General features: G+C 42.2%; 1 protein-coding gene across 3 annotated transcripts in view; it reads left to right on the top strand.

Annotated features, from left to right (window-relative positions):
* WDFY3 (WD repeat and FYVE domain containing 3) overlaps positions 1 to 15924 on the top strand; it is a 226385-nt gene that overhangs the window by 32907 nt on the left and 177554 nt on the right. For 2 of the 3 annotated variants that reach the window (XM_038769261.1, XM_038769260.1), the window contains exon 3: positions 4367 to 4490. In XM_038769261.1, coding sequence (XP_038625189.1) covers positions 4367 to 4490 — 124 coding nt within the window. Of the gene's footprint in view, positions 1 to 4366; positions 4491 to 7358; positions 7413 to 15924 lie in introns of all 3 variants that reach the window. The other variant, XM_038769259.1, reaches the window with a different exon arrangement.

Here is a 15924-nt window from a genome sequence, read left to right as displayed (position 1 = left end):
CACTGGAATTATGTCACTATAGTGTCATTGAACTTCAACTTCAAGCCTGTAGAGATTAAAATGTTGCGACACCCAAGCACTTCAATAGTTGATGTTTGGTGATGACCGTTGGGCATTCACCTGGAGATTTGTCCCCTCAAAGTGACACATCAGGTGCTGCAATTGTTTCCAAAAGCAGTAGTTTCAGTTCAGTAGGCTGGACGTTGGATCTGCTTGTTGCATATCTGTTCATTTTTGCTTGTCAGCCTGCGGTGTTTCCACTTTGCTAATCTGAGGTCTGACGTTTCCTCGCTGAACTGAGATGGCAGACATTTGGGTGTAGAACCTCTAGCAAAATGCATCGACCACAAACTTTCCAGAAGGGGATAAGAGAAGGGAAATGTCCCACGTTGCCTTGTTAAATGAGAGTGTTGTTTACTGTTCAGCTTTGATTACTGATTTTGAAGAAGAAACTTTGTGGGCTTTGTGAACCCCAGGACTCTCCCATACATCTCATGCTTACCTCTGGAATTACCTTACTAGTCCAGCAACAGACTTTGAACCCCTTGGCTCAGGGAACCAAACATTTACTTCTGATGTTTGCTCTGAACTCTTCTCACCACAGAATGTAATTGGACCACCCCAATAATCAGTCAATCAATGGTATTTCTTGAGAGCTTATTGCATGCAGAACACTTTACTAAGCGCTTTGGGAGACTAAAATACGACAGAGTCAGTAGATCCATTCCCTGCCCACAGTGAGCTTACAGTGTAGAGGGGGAGATAGATATTAATATAAATAATTTATAGATATGAACATAAGTGCTGTGGGGCTGAGGGTGGGGCAATTACAAAATGCCTAAAGGGCACAAATTCAAGTGCAATAAATCAAATGGTTTCTCTCTCTCTCTCTCTCTCTCTCTCTCTCACACACACACACACACACACACACACACACACACACACCCCACCCCACCCCCAATATAATTCTAATAATATTATTCGTAAAGAAGCACACTTATTTCAGTGAAACACAAAGGTAAAGGATCAATTCTGATTTTTTTTTCTGTGTATTTTCCAAAAGAAGTTTTCAAAGCCTGTGATCACAGAGAAGTCAATACCTAGAAATTAACAGTAAACATGCGTTCATGTTTTCTAAGTGAGGAACATGGGACTGAGATTACAGAATCTTCTATCTGAAGAATTTTAAGTGCCATTGGCTAACATCTGTTTTTAAACAGAAAAGTAGAGTGGTCTTAGCGTAGTGCTTAAAAAAATTAATTCATCTCCCTATATATTTGGCTGCCACAGGTGATTCTTGTAAATATTAAAGTCTAACAAAAGGTCATGGAGCTTTGCTAAAACAAAATGGTTCAGAAGATCTAACAATCAATCAGTCAATCAGTGGTATTTGGCGCTTACTGTCTGCAGAACATTGTACTAAGCACTTGGGAGAGGACCATACAATACAGTTGGTAGACATTCCCTGCATGGACATTAATACAAATAAATAATTTATAGATGTGTACATAAATTATGTGGGGCTGAGGATGGGGTGAATACTAAATTAAATCGTATTTATTGAGTGCTTATTGTGTGCAGAGCACTGTATTAAGTGCTTGGGAAGTAGACTGTGAGCCCGCTGTTGGGTAGGGACTGTCTCTATATGTTGCCAACTTGTACTTCCCAAGCACTTAGTACAGTGCTGTGCACACAGTAAGCGCTCAATAAATACAATTGAATGAATGAATGAAAGTACAAGTTGGCAACATATAAAGACTGTCCCTACCCAACAGCGGGCTCGCAGTCTAGCGTCTATTAAATGCCCAAAGGGTACCGATCCAAGCGCAATCCAATATCACATAATCCAATATCAAATAGATAAATACAGTATCAGGTAAAGTGGGCTAAATTTGTGGAAAAGAAGCCCTTTCCTTGCTCTCTTTCATTTGTCTGTGTTCACTTGTTAATGGGCTCCAGGGCAACAGCTTTGGCACCTACCCAGGATAGATGGTTAAATAGGCACAACAGAAAATGTGTATTGCCAGGATCAGCCAAAACACTTGCTCCACCCAAAGTCCATAAATAAGATAGAGAAGCAGTGTGGCCTAGTGGAATGAGCATGGGTCTGTCAGTCAGGAGATCTGGGTTCTAATCCTATATCTGCCATATAATAATCATAATAATAATAACAAAAAATGTGTTGCATTTAAACACATAATATGTACCCCACATGGGACAACCTGATCACCTTGTAACCACCCTAGAGCTTAGAACAGTGCTTTGCACATAGTAAGCACTTAATAAATGCCATTATTATTATTGTTATTATTATTGAACTAAGTGCTGGGATAAATACAAAATAATCAGTTTGGTCACAGTTCCTGTCCCTATGTGCAGAGCACTCTACTAAGTACTTGGGAGAGTACAGTATAACAGAGTTGGTAGACACATTCCCTGCCCAAAATGAGCTTACAGTCTAGAGGGGGACACAGACATTAATAGAAAAAAAAATATGGATATGAACATAAATGCTGTGGGTGTGAGGGAGGGGTGAATAAAAAGCAAATCCAGGTTCCAGGGTGGAGCAGAAGGGAGTAGAAGAGGAAAGGAGGGTGTAGTCAGGGAATCCCTCTTAGTGGAGATGTGCTTTCAGTAAGGCCTTGAAGGTAGGGAGAGTGATCATCTGTCAGATATATGAAGAGGGAGGGCATCCCAGGCCAGCAGGATGTGGGCGAGAGGTTGGCGGTGAGATAGACGATATTGAGGTATACAGTGAGTAGATTGGCATTAGAGAAGCAAAGTTTGCAGGCTGGAAATGTAGTAAGAGGGCAGTGAGGTAAGGTAGGAGGGGGCAAGGTGATTATGTGGTTTAGAGCCGATTATAAGGAGTTTCTGTTTGATCCAGAGGTGGATGGGCCACCACTGGAGGTTCTTAGGGAGTGGGGAAACATGGACTGAACATTTTTGTAGAAGAATGATCCATTTTCTGCCCACAATGAACTTAAAGTCTACAGGAGGAGAGAGATAATAATTTAAATAAATCATTTATAGTAGATGATTACAGATACATAAGTGCTATGGGGTTGGGGTGGGGTGAATATCACCTCCTCAAAGATCACACCCGCCCTGGCCCTACCTGTAGTCTTGGGGTCTGAACCCCTCTTCATTCATTCAGTCAGTCAGTCAGTCGTATTTATTGAGCACTTACTGTGTGCAAAGCACTGAACTAAGCACGTGGGAAATTACAATGCAACAATAAACAATGACATTCCCTGCCCACAGTGGGCTTACAGTCTAGAGGAGGGGAGAAAGACATCAATAAAAATAAGTAAAATTACAGATATGTATGTAAGGGCTGTGGGGCTTGGAGGGGGGAAGAACTAAGGGAGCAAGTCAGGGCAGCTGCAGAAGTGAGTGGGTGATGAGGAAAAGTGGGGCTTGCTCTGGGAAGGCTTCTTGGAGGAGATGTGCCTTCAATAAGGCTTTGAAGAGGGGGAGAGTAATTATCTGTTGGATTTGAGGAGGGAGGGTGTTCCAGGCCAGCGGCAGGATGTGGGCTAGGGGTCAGCGGTGAGACAGGTGAGATTGAGGCACAGAGAGAAGGCTAGAACCAGAGGAGCGAAGCATACAGGCTGGGTTGTAGAAGGAGAGAAGTGAGGTAGGAGGGGGTAAAGTGATGGAGTGCTTTAAAGGCAATGGTGAGGAGTTTTTGTTTGATTTGGAGGTGGATGGACAACCACTGGAGTCTTTTTAGGAGTGGAGTGACATGTCCTGAAAGTTTTTGTAGAAAAGTGATCTGGGCAGCAGAGAGAAATGTGGACTGGAGTGGGGAGATCTAGTATCCATTTCTGGATATTAAAAGTATCAGCAAAGCTCAACATCCTATGTAAAATAACTTTTAAAATAAAAGAGTCTTTGTTCATAAGGTGCCCAGGCAGTTGGACATTAGGAATCCTGTCTCAATAAATGTTTCTGTCCAAGATAAATGAAAGGTTTTCTAGTAGTCTTGTCTTTTACTGTTTCACTCCCTTCCTTTGAATTTCCCTGACCGCTTTGGATTCCACTGAACTGTTGGCATCAGACTTCTTTAATGAACGATCACATGTTTTTTATGCTTAAAGTTGGTTAATGAATCACTATCAAAGTAGAAGCACATTTCAGGTCTAGCAGTGCTGCTTGCTGCTCTCTGGTTGTTGACATCTGAAATTTAACCTGATGAAACGATATCTTGGAAAAACAGTTCTGATTGAAGCAAGTTAGATTTAAAATTGGGGGCTTCTTTGTTTTCAAATGTTAAAATTCCCCATAGTAAGTAGCGACCGGAGGTCCAGCTGAAACGTGAAAGGCGAGAATCATCCTATTCAACGTTATGTTTTATCCCCAGGTTTTTGGAAATGCTCCTCCGAGTTCAATGACAGAAAAGTTCTCCGACCTTCTGCAGTTTACAACCCAAGTCTCACGCCTGATGGTGACTGAAATCCGAAGGCGAGCATCTAACAAGTCTACAGGTAGGTCAATGATGCCATTCTGGAGTAGTGAAACCTCCCACCTCCTCAGGGAGCCTGTTGAAGTGAAACAAGAGTATAATTCAATGAGGAACTTGCTTACAAAGGCCCCAGATCACAAACCCTCATGTTGTTATTTTCTCACCCTAACACCCTGGCCTCTCCCCATCCCCAACCCAGTCCTGTGCAGTGGTATTATAATAATAATAATAATAATAATAATATAGTAGTAATAGTAATTGCAGTATTTGTTAAGCAGTTACTCTGTGCCAGTCACTGTACTAAGCACTGGGTTTTAAATAGAAGGTAATTGGCCTAGACCCAGGCCCTGCCCCATATTGGGCTCACAGTCTTAATCCCTATTTTCCACATGAGGGAAATGAGGCACAGAGAATAATACTAATAATGGTCTTTGTTATGCACTTACTGCCTGCCAAGCATTGTTCTAAGTGCTGGGGTAGATACAAGGTTAGTAGGTTGTCCCATGTTGTCCCATGTGGGACTCACAGTCTGAGTCCCCATTTTCCAGATGAGTGAAATGACTTGCCCAAGATGACACAGCAGACCACAGTGTCCTCTCCCAAGTAACTAGTACAGTGCTCTGCACACATAAGTGCTCCATAGATATGATCGATTGAAGTGGGGACCGGTCCTGCAGGAATCTGAAAAATAGCTGGCAAACGTGGGCAGCGAAGAGTAAAGCAGCTAATGAGACAGACAACTGTCTCCAGGGCCCTGACACTTTGACACACCACTGACAAACACCTCTAATCCTGGCCCTGCCACTTGTCTGCTGTGTGACCTTGGGCAAGTCACCTCACTTCTCTGGGCCTCAGTTACCTCATCTGTATAATGGGGATTGAGAATGTGAGCCCCAGGTGTGACAGGGACTGTGTTCAACCCAATTTCCTTATGTCCACCCTAGCTGTTAGTACAGTGCCTGGCACATAGGAAGCACTTAACAAATACTATTATTATTATTATTATTATTATTATTATTATTATTATTGTTATCATTATTATTATTATTATTCACTCTGGCTGTAAATGTCTCACATGTCTCACATGTGTCTCACATGTCTCACATGTGTCTCACTTGTCTGCACCCTGTGAGTACCCTGCCCAATTCACTCCTCCCTCCCCGGCCCCCCTGCTCGCTGGTTGGACTCCTTGTCCCAGGGGGAATATATGTCTGGTGGAGAAGAGAATGCAAGGGGCACTTAGGCACTCACTGAATGCACTGTAGTTAATTCTTTCAGGCAGGTTTTTCCTCCTGAAATATCAGAACCAAAGCTCACCTGTCATATTCCCAACAAGAAACTCCTTCATCTCCCTCACTGTAAAGTAAGGAAACTAACCTTGAGAGCGGTTCTCATGGACTGTTTTTGTAGTTACGTAAGTATTTTCTCCCCATAAAACTCATTGTCTTATCTTACAGAAAATAACCTGTCCTATAAATGAGCGCTTAGTTCAGTGCTCTGCATATAGTAAGCGCTCAGTAAATACTGTTGATTGTGTACACATGAGGATTATTTTTAATCGAATGAAATTCAAATAGTCTTTTTCTCACAACCCATCCCAGCCTCCAGTCTATCCCAACATGATGCTGTTGGGTTCATCATGCATGGCCTAATGGATAGAGCACGGACTTGGGAGTCAGAAGGACCCGGGTTGTAATCCTGACTCTGCCACTTGTCTGCTGGGTGACCTTGGGCAAGTTACTGCACTTCTCTGGGCCTCAGTGACCTCATCTGTAAAATGGGGAATAATTTCCTTGTTATCTCCCCTCTTTAGATTGTGAGCCTCATGAGGGACAGGAACTATGTCCCGTCTGATTATCATGTATCTACCATAGTTTTTAATACAGTGTAAACACTTAACATAAGTTATTATCATTATTATCACTATTATTGTTATCATCATTAATAAGAACAGGACCATTTTCCAGAGCTCATTTCAGCCTGGAGGGTAGTCTCCCCTTTTTTTGTGTGTCTCATTCCCACCCTCTAGACTATAAACTTGTTAAAGGACAGGAAGCGAGTCTGCTAATTCTGTTATATTGTACTCTCCCAATCACTTAGTACAGTGCTTTGCACACAGTAAGTGCGCAATAAATAGAACTGATCGATCCTCTGCTCATATCCTTTCCTCAGGTCGGATCGGGTTCGTTTGTTGTCACTTGCACCCAGATCATCTTTAGAAGTCACTTGAAAGGTTCTGAGAACTCTAGGCATGCATAATGGAATGTCCAAGTAACCTCCTTTTTTTTTCACTTGAGAAATCTACTGTATCCTAAAACGTGTAATTCCTCCTCCCTGGACTGTAACTTTTTTCCCCTTCTTCCAGCCTGTTTTCTTCTATAAAATAGTAATAATAATAATTGTGGGTATTTGTTAAGTGCTTACTCTGTGCCAGGCACTGTATTAAGCACTGGTGTAGATACAAGATAATTGGTTTGGACACAGTCCCTGTCCCACATGGGGCTCACACTCTGAAACCCCATTTTACAGATGAGGTAATTGAGGCCCAGAGAAGTTAAGTGACTTGCCCAAGGTCATACAGTAGACATATGGCAGAGCCAGGATTAGAACCCAGGTCCGTCGGACTCTCAGGACTGTGCCCTAGCCACTAAGCCACGCTGCAGTTGAAGTAGAAAGGTGAACAGGTATTAAATCACCATTTTACAGATGAGAGAACTGAGGTACAGAGAAGTGAGATGACACAGTTTGTAGTGGAACAGGGATTAGAACCCAAGGCCTCTGACTCCCATGCCTGGGGTCTTTCCACTAGGCCGTGCCGCTTCTTGTGGCGGGGTGGATGAGAGGTGAGGGTTCCCAAATTTAGCAACCCAGACTCTCTTTTTTTAAACAGAGGAACAGTGTGTCCGGCTGACCACGGAGGATTGTAAAGCCATGACGCCTTCAGGTAATTCCTCTCCCCAGATGGGGCTGTGTAGTTTCACAGGAGAGGCAGCTTGTCCGGAGACTGACTGAGCCGGGGACAGGGGCTCTGGGGGAGATGGGGCTTGAGGCTGTGAACGTTCTTGTTGGCTTTGGCACTGACTTGGTTGCTGTGGGATAAACATAAGTGGCTTCTTTCCTTACTCGCCTAGTGGAACTGGGAAAAAAACTCGCTGCACGTATGATCAATTCTCAGAAGATTCACTTGTATCAGTAATAATAATGGTGGAGTTTGTCAAGAGCTTACTCTGTGTCCAGCACTGTATTAAGCACTTGGGAAAGAGAAGCAGTATGGTCTAGTGGATAGAGCTCGGGCCTGGGAGTTAGACGGACCTGAATTCTTATCCCAGTTTGCCCACTTGTCTGCCGTGTGACCTTGGGGAATTCATTTCAGTTCTCTGTGCCTTAGTTACCTCATCTGTACAATGGGGATTTAGGCTTTGAGCTCTGTGTGGGGCATGGACTGCATCCAACCTGTTGAGCTTCTATCAACCCCAGCGCTTAGTTCAAAACATTCTGGCACATAGTAAGCACTTAAGAAATACCACTAAAAAAAAATAGTTTGGGCATGGTCCCTGGCCCTATAGGACTCTGAATCAAAGGTGGGAGGTGGAACACTTATTGAATCCCCATTTTACAGGCAAGGAAACTGAAGAACAGAGAAGTGAAGTGACTTGCCCATGGTCACAAAGCCAGCAAGTGGCTAAGTCAGATTAGTGACCAGGTCATCTGATCCCAGGCCCATGCCCTTTCCACTAGGCCACGTCATTTTTCATGGACAAATTCTAGTTCAGCGTGTGGCTGTTCCCGGAGTCCTGAATGTAAGTAGCAAAGACAGTAGGGGGAGAGGTGTGAAGATTAAAAGCATTATGCAGAACATCTCATCAACAAACATTTCTCAGACGTTACCGAGAGAAACAGCATGGCCTAGTGAATAGAGTGTGGGCCTGGAAATCAGAAGGATTTGGGTTCTAATCCTGGCTCTGCATTGTTTCTGCTGTTACCTTGGACAAGTCGCTTCCCTGGGCCTCAGTTCTTCATCCCTGAAATACGGATTATGTCTTTGAGTCCCATGTGGAACATGGACTGTGTCCAACCTGATTAGCTTATACCTACCTCAGTGTTGTCTGGCACATAGTAAGCACTTAACAAATGCCATTCTATTGCTTCAGTTCTAGATGTGTTCAAGTTTTCCTGGGGAAGGTACATGGAAAAAGTGGAATCAGACCACAGCAAGCTTTCAGGCTAGGGGAGGGGACAAACATAGAACTATTCCGATCTATTATTAGTCAGTCGTATTTACTGAGTGCTTACTATGTGCAGAGCACAGTACTAAGCACTGGGGAGAGTCCATTATTACAATACTTTAGACACATTCCCTGCCCACAGCGAGCTTAGAATCTAGAGGGAGAGACAGACATATTAGACCTTCTAAACTCCCAAACAGAGAAGATCATGATCAAGAGCAGGCAGGAATCCTCCTGCATCTTGAGCACACCCAACATCTCTTGAACTTTATCAGTCAATTCATTGTATTTATCAAACGCTTAACTGGGTGCAGAGCACTGTGCTAAGGGCTTGGGAGAGTACAGTATAACAATTGGTATTCATGTTCCCTGCCTGCAATGTGCTTACAGTCTAGAGGACCTTTGAAAGTGATTGTCAAAGGCAGTGCAATATAAATCTTTTAGATAAATGATAATAATGAAGGCAGCATTGCCTAGTCGAAAGACCATAGACCTGAGAGTCAGAGGACCTGGGTTCTAATCCTGACTCCTCCACTAGCCTGCTGTGACACCTTGGGGAAGTCACTTCATTTGTCTCTGCCTCACTCGGTTCCCATATCTGCAAAATGGGGATCCAAGACCTGTTCTCCCTCCAGTTTTGACTGTGAGCCCCTGCTTATGTTGTACCTCCCTCAGTGCTTAGTACAGTGCTTGACACATAGCGCTTAAGAAATACCACAATAATTAATTATTATTATAATAAGAATTTGTAGCAACCTCCTTGGGTGTGTGATCACTTTTTCATTATATCGACTTCTTGAAATTCACGCAAGTAGAAAATGACGTTTGTGAGCATAGTGCCATGTTATTTCTGTGTGGTCTGTTGGCTGGATCTGTTTAGCCCCTCGTGTGTGCACTTTTTGATGGCATGATATTGCTTCACAAGAACTCAGTTTGGATTGAATTTGAATTCAATTGCAAGTCAATGCCAAAATTCCTCTCAGGATGATTTTGTGTGATGCTTTTACATTGAACGCTACTGAAAGTAATGATGAATGAAAAAGTGTATGGTTTCAGTAGGAATTCCATGTATATGAAAGTGTGTTTTTTGTTTTATTTTTTTACCAAACCCATCATCTAAAAGAGGCTTCATTTGGCAGGGGCTAATTGTTTCAAGCCATGATTTCTCGTGAATAATATGTTAAAAGGACAGAAAGTGGAAAGTTTGGTGGTTTTTTTTTTAAATAAAATCCTTGACATTTTTCCCCCAAACCCCAAATGAAATCCAAACAATTCTTTTGTGCTATGGTGATTTTGAGAGTGGTCCTAGACCGTTGCAGTACTAATGATTTGAAATGGAAATTGACACTGGTGTAGGAGGGCTCTGTGGGTTAAGTTGCTCTGCATTCTGGCTAGATTGACTGTTAATAATACTAATAATAAGCAGCATGGCCTAGTGGATAGAGCACAGACCTGGAAGCCAGATGTGGGTTCTAATCCTAGCTCCGCCAATTGTTTGCTTTATGGCCTTGGATAAGTCACTCTGTTCCTCAGTTTCCTCAATTGTAAAATGGAGATGCCTGTCCTTCCTCCTACTTAAACTGTGAGCCCCATGTAGGTCAGGGACTGTGTCTGACCTAACTGATTTGTACCTTCCTCAGTGCTTAGAACAGCATTTGAAACATAGTAAGCATTTAACGAACGCCATAAAAAATATCGATGTGTGTTAAGTGCTTACTATATGTCAAGCACTGCACTAAGCATTGGGATTAGATTCAAGGTAATCAGGTCACATAAAGTTCCATAGGGCTCACAAACTGTGTAAGAGGGGATGCTGAGAAGCAGTCTGGCCTAATTGATAGAGCACAGGACTAGAAGTCAGAAGGACCTAAGTTCTAGTCCCAGCTCTGCCACTTGTGTGCTGTGTGACCTTGGGCTAGTCACTTAACTTCCCTGTGCCTCAGTCACCTCATCTGTAAAATGGGGATTAAGGCTGTGAGTCCCACGTGGAACAACCTGATGTCCTTGTATCTATCCCAGTGCTTAGAACAGTGCTTGGCACTTAGTAAGCGCTTAACAAATACCAGCATTGTTAATATGAATGTCATAAATATATAATAAATAACACCACTTGCCTGTTGTGCGACCATGGGCAAGTCACTTCACTTCTCTGTGCTTCAGTTTCCTCATCAGCAAAATGGGGATTCAATACCTGTTCTCCCTCCCTCTTAGACTGCAAGCCCCATGAGGGAACTTCTTATCTTGTCTCTGCCGCAGCGCTATGTTCAGTGCTTGGTACATAATAGTTGCTTAATTAATACCATTATTCATTAAGATGCGTATTAAGATTCATTAATAGGTGCTTAATGAATACCATTATTATTATTCTCCACCTTCAAAGCCTTATTAAGGTCACATGTCCAAGAGGTCTTCCCTGATTAAGCCTTCTGTTCAACTCCCTCTCTCTTCTGCATCATTTATGTACTTGGATTTGTACCTTTTAGACACTTGATATTCATCCCACCCACAGCACTAATGCACATATCCACAACTTATTTATTCATATTACTGCCTATCTTTCCCTGTAGACTTTAAGCTCATTCTGGGCCCCAGTGCTTAGTACAATGCTTAAAAAATAGTAAGCACTGACCAAATTCCATCATAATTATTATTAAGCCAATTAGTTGGTGTTTTAGTCTTATGAGCACATACCCTCCTACTGATTTTTTTCTAGGCAATTAATATAAAAGTTTGAGAAGGCAGTTCTGGGGATATAGGATGCCCAGTGGCTTATTCTCACACCTCTTGGTTTATCTGGGTGGCCAGTGGTGTATTTTTTAAAAAATTTTAGTATAGGAATGCCTAAGCACGAAATTTGCTGACGCAAAAGAAGCGTTTCGAATGCAACCAGGAAGCGGCAGTTCCCCGAGTTTGGCCTGGATAAGTAAGCAGTGTTTGTAGCTTACCAGACGCTCCGGAGCCCATCTCAGGAACGTTGTTTGAGATCGGCACTAGGTAAATGATTAAAAAGGGGATAAAAACCTTTCATTTTCCAATTTGGTGGATCTGGACCTTGTTTCCAAAGGTGGAAGAAATTAAATATCTCCTTGATTTAATGATCCCCACCTCCATCGACTGCTTTCTCTTCCCTCGCATCCTCCCACTTCTAGACTGTGAGCCCGGTGTTGGGTAGGGACCTTCTCTATATGTTGCTGACTTGTACTTCCCTAGTGCTTAGTACAGTGCTCTGCACACAGTAAGCGCTCAATAAATACGATTGAATGAATGAATGAAAATCCAACAGACCACTCACTACTCTGCCCATCTTCAGAGTCTTAGTAAAATCACATCTTTTCCAAGGGGTCTTTCCTGACTATTCTTTCATCTCTCCATTTTATTAGCACCCCCTTCTGCATTGCTTATGGACTTTGATCCTCACACCACCATATACTTATCCTTATACTCTGTCGTTTCCCCTATCTAGATTCCAACTAGATTCTAATAATATAATAATAGAAGAATTTGTGAAGTGCTCACATGTGCGAGACACTTTACTGAGCACCGGGGTGGATACAAGCAAATCAGGTTAGTCACAGTCCCTGTCCCGCCTCGGGCTCATGGTCTTAATCCCCATTTCACAGATGAGGTCACCGAGGCCCAGAGAAATCAAGTGACTTGCTCAGGGTCACTCAGCAGACAAGTGGCGGAGTGGGATTAGAGCCCAGATCCTTCTGATTCCCAGGCCTGTGCTCTATCCACTAGACCACACTGTTATTCAACTCTAAGCTTCAAAACTCCTTGAGGGCAGGGATTCTGTCTATCAACTCTGTTGTATCTTACTCTGCCAATGTCTCAGTACAGTACTCTGCCCACACTAAAAACAGTAATACCACTGATCATTTCCCACTGCTTAAGAATTTCCATTTGCCCCAAGGACTATAGTAGTAAAAATAGTATTTACTAAAATACCTGGTATAGGTGCAAAACATTGTTGAATCAATTGATCATGTTTATTGGATGCTTACTTTGCACAGAGCACTGCACTAAGTGCTTGGGAGAATACAATATAACAGAGTTGATAGACACATTCCCTGTCCACAATAAACTTTCAGACCTAAAGAGACTATAGTTTCTGTGCATTAGGAAAGAAATTTGCAGGTAGGGTATAGACATGGTTCTAGGAATCCCTAAGAACAAGGTTGGGGAGAAGAGGTCAGCAACAGTCACAGGAGGAGGGATGAAGCAAGAATATGTAAGATTAGGAGGACAATAAGTACAGGGGAGAGCAGTTTGCAGATGAGGAAAATGAGGCCCAGAGAAGTGAAGTGACTTGCCTAGGTCACACAGCAGGCAAGTAATGGAACTGGGTTTGGAACCCAGGTCTCCCGACTTCCAGGCCTGGGCTCTTTTCACGAGGTCATACTGTTTCTCTCCCTCGCACTCAGAACCGCGCTCCTTATTAAGAAGCCACTTAATAAATACCACTGATTGATGGAAAGCTGCTAAGTATAAAGGCCTGTTTTAACCTGTATAATAATAAGGGGAAGATAATAATAATAATAATGATGGCATTTATTAAGCGCTTACTATGTGCAAAGCAGTGTTCTAAGCGCTGGGGAGGTTACAAGGTGATCAGGTTGTCCCACGGGGGGCTCACAGTCTTTAATCCCCATTTTACAGATGAGGTAACTAAGGCACAGAGAAGTTAAGTGACTTGCCCAAAGTCACACAGCTGACAATTGGTGGAGCTGGAATTTGAACCCATGACCTCTGACTCCAAAGCCCGTGCTCTTTACACTGAGCTACGCTGCTTCTAAGAGCTGTGAGAGAAGATGAGCTGTGAAATGCCCATAGTAGATTTCAATAAGTACTCTACAAGTATAAGATGCTATTAAGGCATAATGTTGAAAATGAGAAATTAGACATTTTGTCTTAGTTGGATTTACCAAATTGTGAAGAAATAGCACTTGCATTATAACAGCATATAAGGAGCACTTTATATTGGCAGAGACAGGAGGCAAACACATTTAGATTTACTCTGGTTTGACTATCATCAGTCAAGACCAATCTAGAAGGTAAAGGTTTATTTAGGTGGAATTATGTTCCCAAACACTGTAGCTTCCTTCTTTCCTGGTAAATGTTGTCTTTAAAGCCATCTGATTTACTATCCAAGTTCCTCATTGGAGTTTGGTATTTTTATGAGAGGTGCATCTTTGTATTCAAAGGGATAAAGTAGTGATCAGTTGTCCCACTAATAATTTTGAAAGTTAATATTATAAGTTCAACCGATTTGCTTGTATCCATCTCAACACTTAAAGTGCCTAGCACGTAGGAAGTGCTTAACAAATACTACTACTATTATTGTTATTATTATTATTAACAACATTCACAGAGGCTAAATTTCTACGGACACCCTTTCTTTGACCATCTGTGGTAGTCGTCAGTGAAGAAAGAAATAGTTTTGAATTAAGCTTTAATCCAGTCATTTGTTGAAAGGGCCTTTTATTTATTTATTTATTTATTTATTAAGTATTAAAGATCTTTTTCTTTTTATGAAGATGTTCTAAAATTGGCAGCATGCTACTTCTGTTCTTTTTTTGGCTAAGACGCGGGCTTTTTTTTCTCCGAAGGTCCTGAATCTGCTGTTATTTTTAGTTCAAAAGTTATGAACAATTTAATTAAACCACTGTGAAAGTTGGGAGCCTTAATCCAGTGTTGGGTTTTTTTTTTATCATACATAAGAACTGAAGTAAAGGGACTAATCACAGCCTTCTCTTTGGGCATATCTGATTGAGTGAGTTTGTACCGTTGGTTAGCCTGGAATTCACTTCCCCCCTCATAGACACCAGAATGCTGTTCTCTCCACCTTCAAAGCATTATTAATGTCATTTTCTCCAAGAGGCCTTCCCCGATTAATCCCTCTTTTCCCCAGGTCCCTCTCCCTTTCTCTAGGTACATCAGTCTGGTACCGTGGGGCATTTGATATTCATCCCAACCCCACAGTCCTTAGGGTACACATCTTTAAATGATATACTGTAAATTACTTATTTACTCATATTAATGTCTGTCTTCCCCTCTGGACTGTGAACTTCGTGGCAGGGAATTCGTCTGCTAATTCTTTTGTATTGTACTCTCCCAAGCACATGTACTCTGCACAGAGTATGCACTCAGTAAATGCAATTGATAGATTGGTTAGAGGAAAGATATAGGGGAAATTGTTCATCATTGCCCACATTTTAGACTTTCTTCTCAAGCCTTATTTTTCTGCCAACATTTCTGGAGAGTAAATAAAACGGCTTCAGCATACTCAGTGCAATTATCATTGGACAATTAAGGCTAGAACAAGAAAATAATAGGACCAGAGGTTTCGATGTATGGTACAGTAATCATGACATTGTTAATCCCAGGGCACAACTTGTTCCGGTTTCAGAATCTTAAATTTGCAAATCCAAATTCAGTTGTTCAATCTACTCATTTTCTTGTTCTTGGCACTTTCTGTGGTTGAAACTCCTTTCACTTCAGGAAGTCAGATCATTTATTTTAGAGGCAGCTGGCCTTTTTAGCTATGTCCTCTAGACTTTAAACTCCCTGTGGACGGGGAACAAGTGTACCATCTCGGCTGTACTCTTCCCAGTGCTTAGTGTTCTGCACATAGTAATTACCTCATAAAAGCTATTGATTGCTTGATGTCATTGATTATGTACCTCTGGTCTAAATACAATAAATTAGAAACTATGAATTGAAAGGTTTTATCGGGCTATTGAAAAAGTTAAAAAAAAACTTCACCCAACTAAGGACCTATGCCAAGGTCCTTTTGCAAATCCTGAAGGCCAAGTGTGAATTTGGTTGCCTAAGAACCTAGGGGAAAGAGATTGGAAGTAAGAATTGGGAGGCCTGGATCTTAATCCCAGCTCCAATAATAATAATAATAATAATAATAGTAATAATAATAACATTTGTTAAGCACTTACCACTTGCTAAGCACTGTACTAAGTGCTGGGGCAGATAAAGGATAATCAGGTTCTACAGGGGGCTCAAAGTCTAAGTAGGAGGGAGAACAGGTGTTGAATCCCATTTTCAACACCTGTGCTCCTTCCTCTTAGACTGTGAGGGAACTGAGGCACAGAGAAGTAAATGGACTCACCCAAGGTCACACAGTAGGTTCATAGCAGAGCCAGGATTAGAGCCCCCTCCTTCCTTTCCCCCTCCTTATCCCCCCGCCTTACCTCCTTCCCCTCCCCACAGCACCTG

The sequence above is a fragment of the Tachyglossus aculeatus genome, chromosome X5 (assembly GCF_015852505.1).
Source record: "Tachyglossus aculeatus isolate mTacAcu1 chromosome X5, mTacAcu1.pri, whole genome shotgun sequence".
Classification (NCBI taxonomy): Eukaryota; Metazoa; Chordata; class Mammalia; order Monotremata; family Tachyglossidae; genus Tachyglossus; species Tachyglossus aculeatus.
The sequence above is the reverse complement of the archived record's forward strand: the minus strand, read 5'-3'. Positions and strand labels throughout refer to the sequence as shown.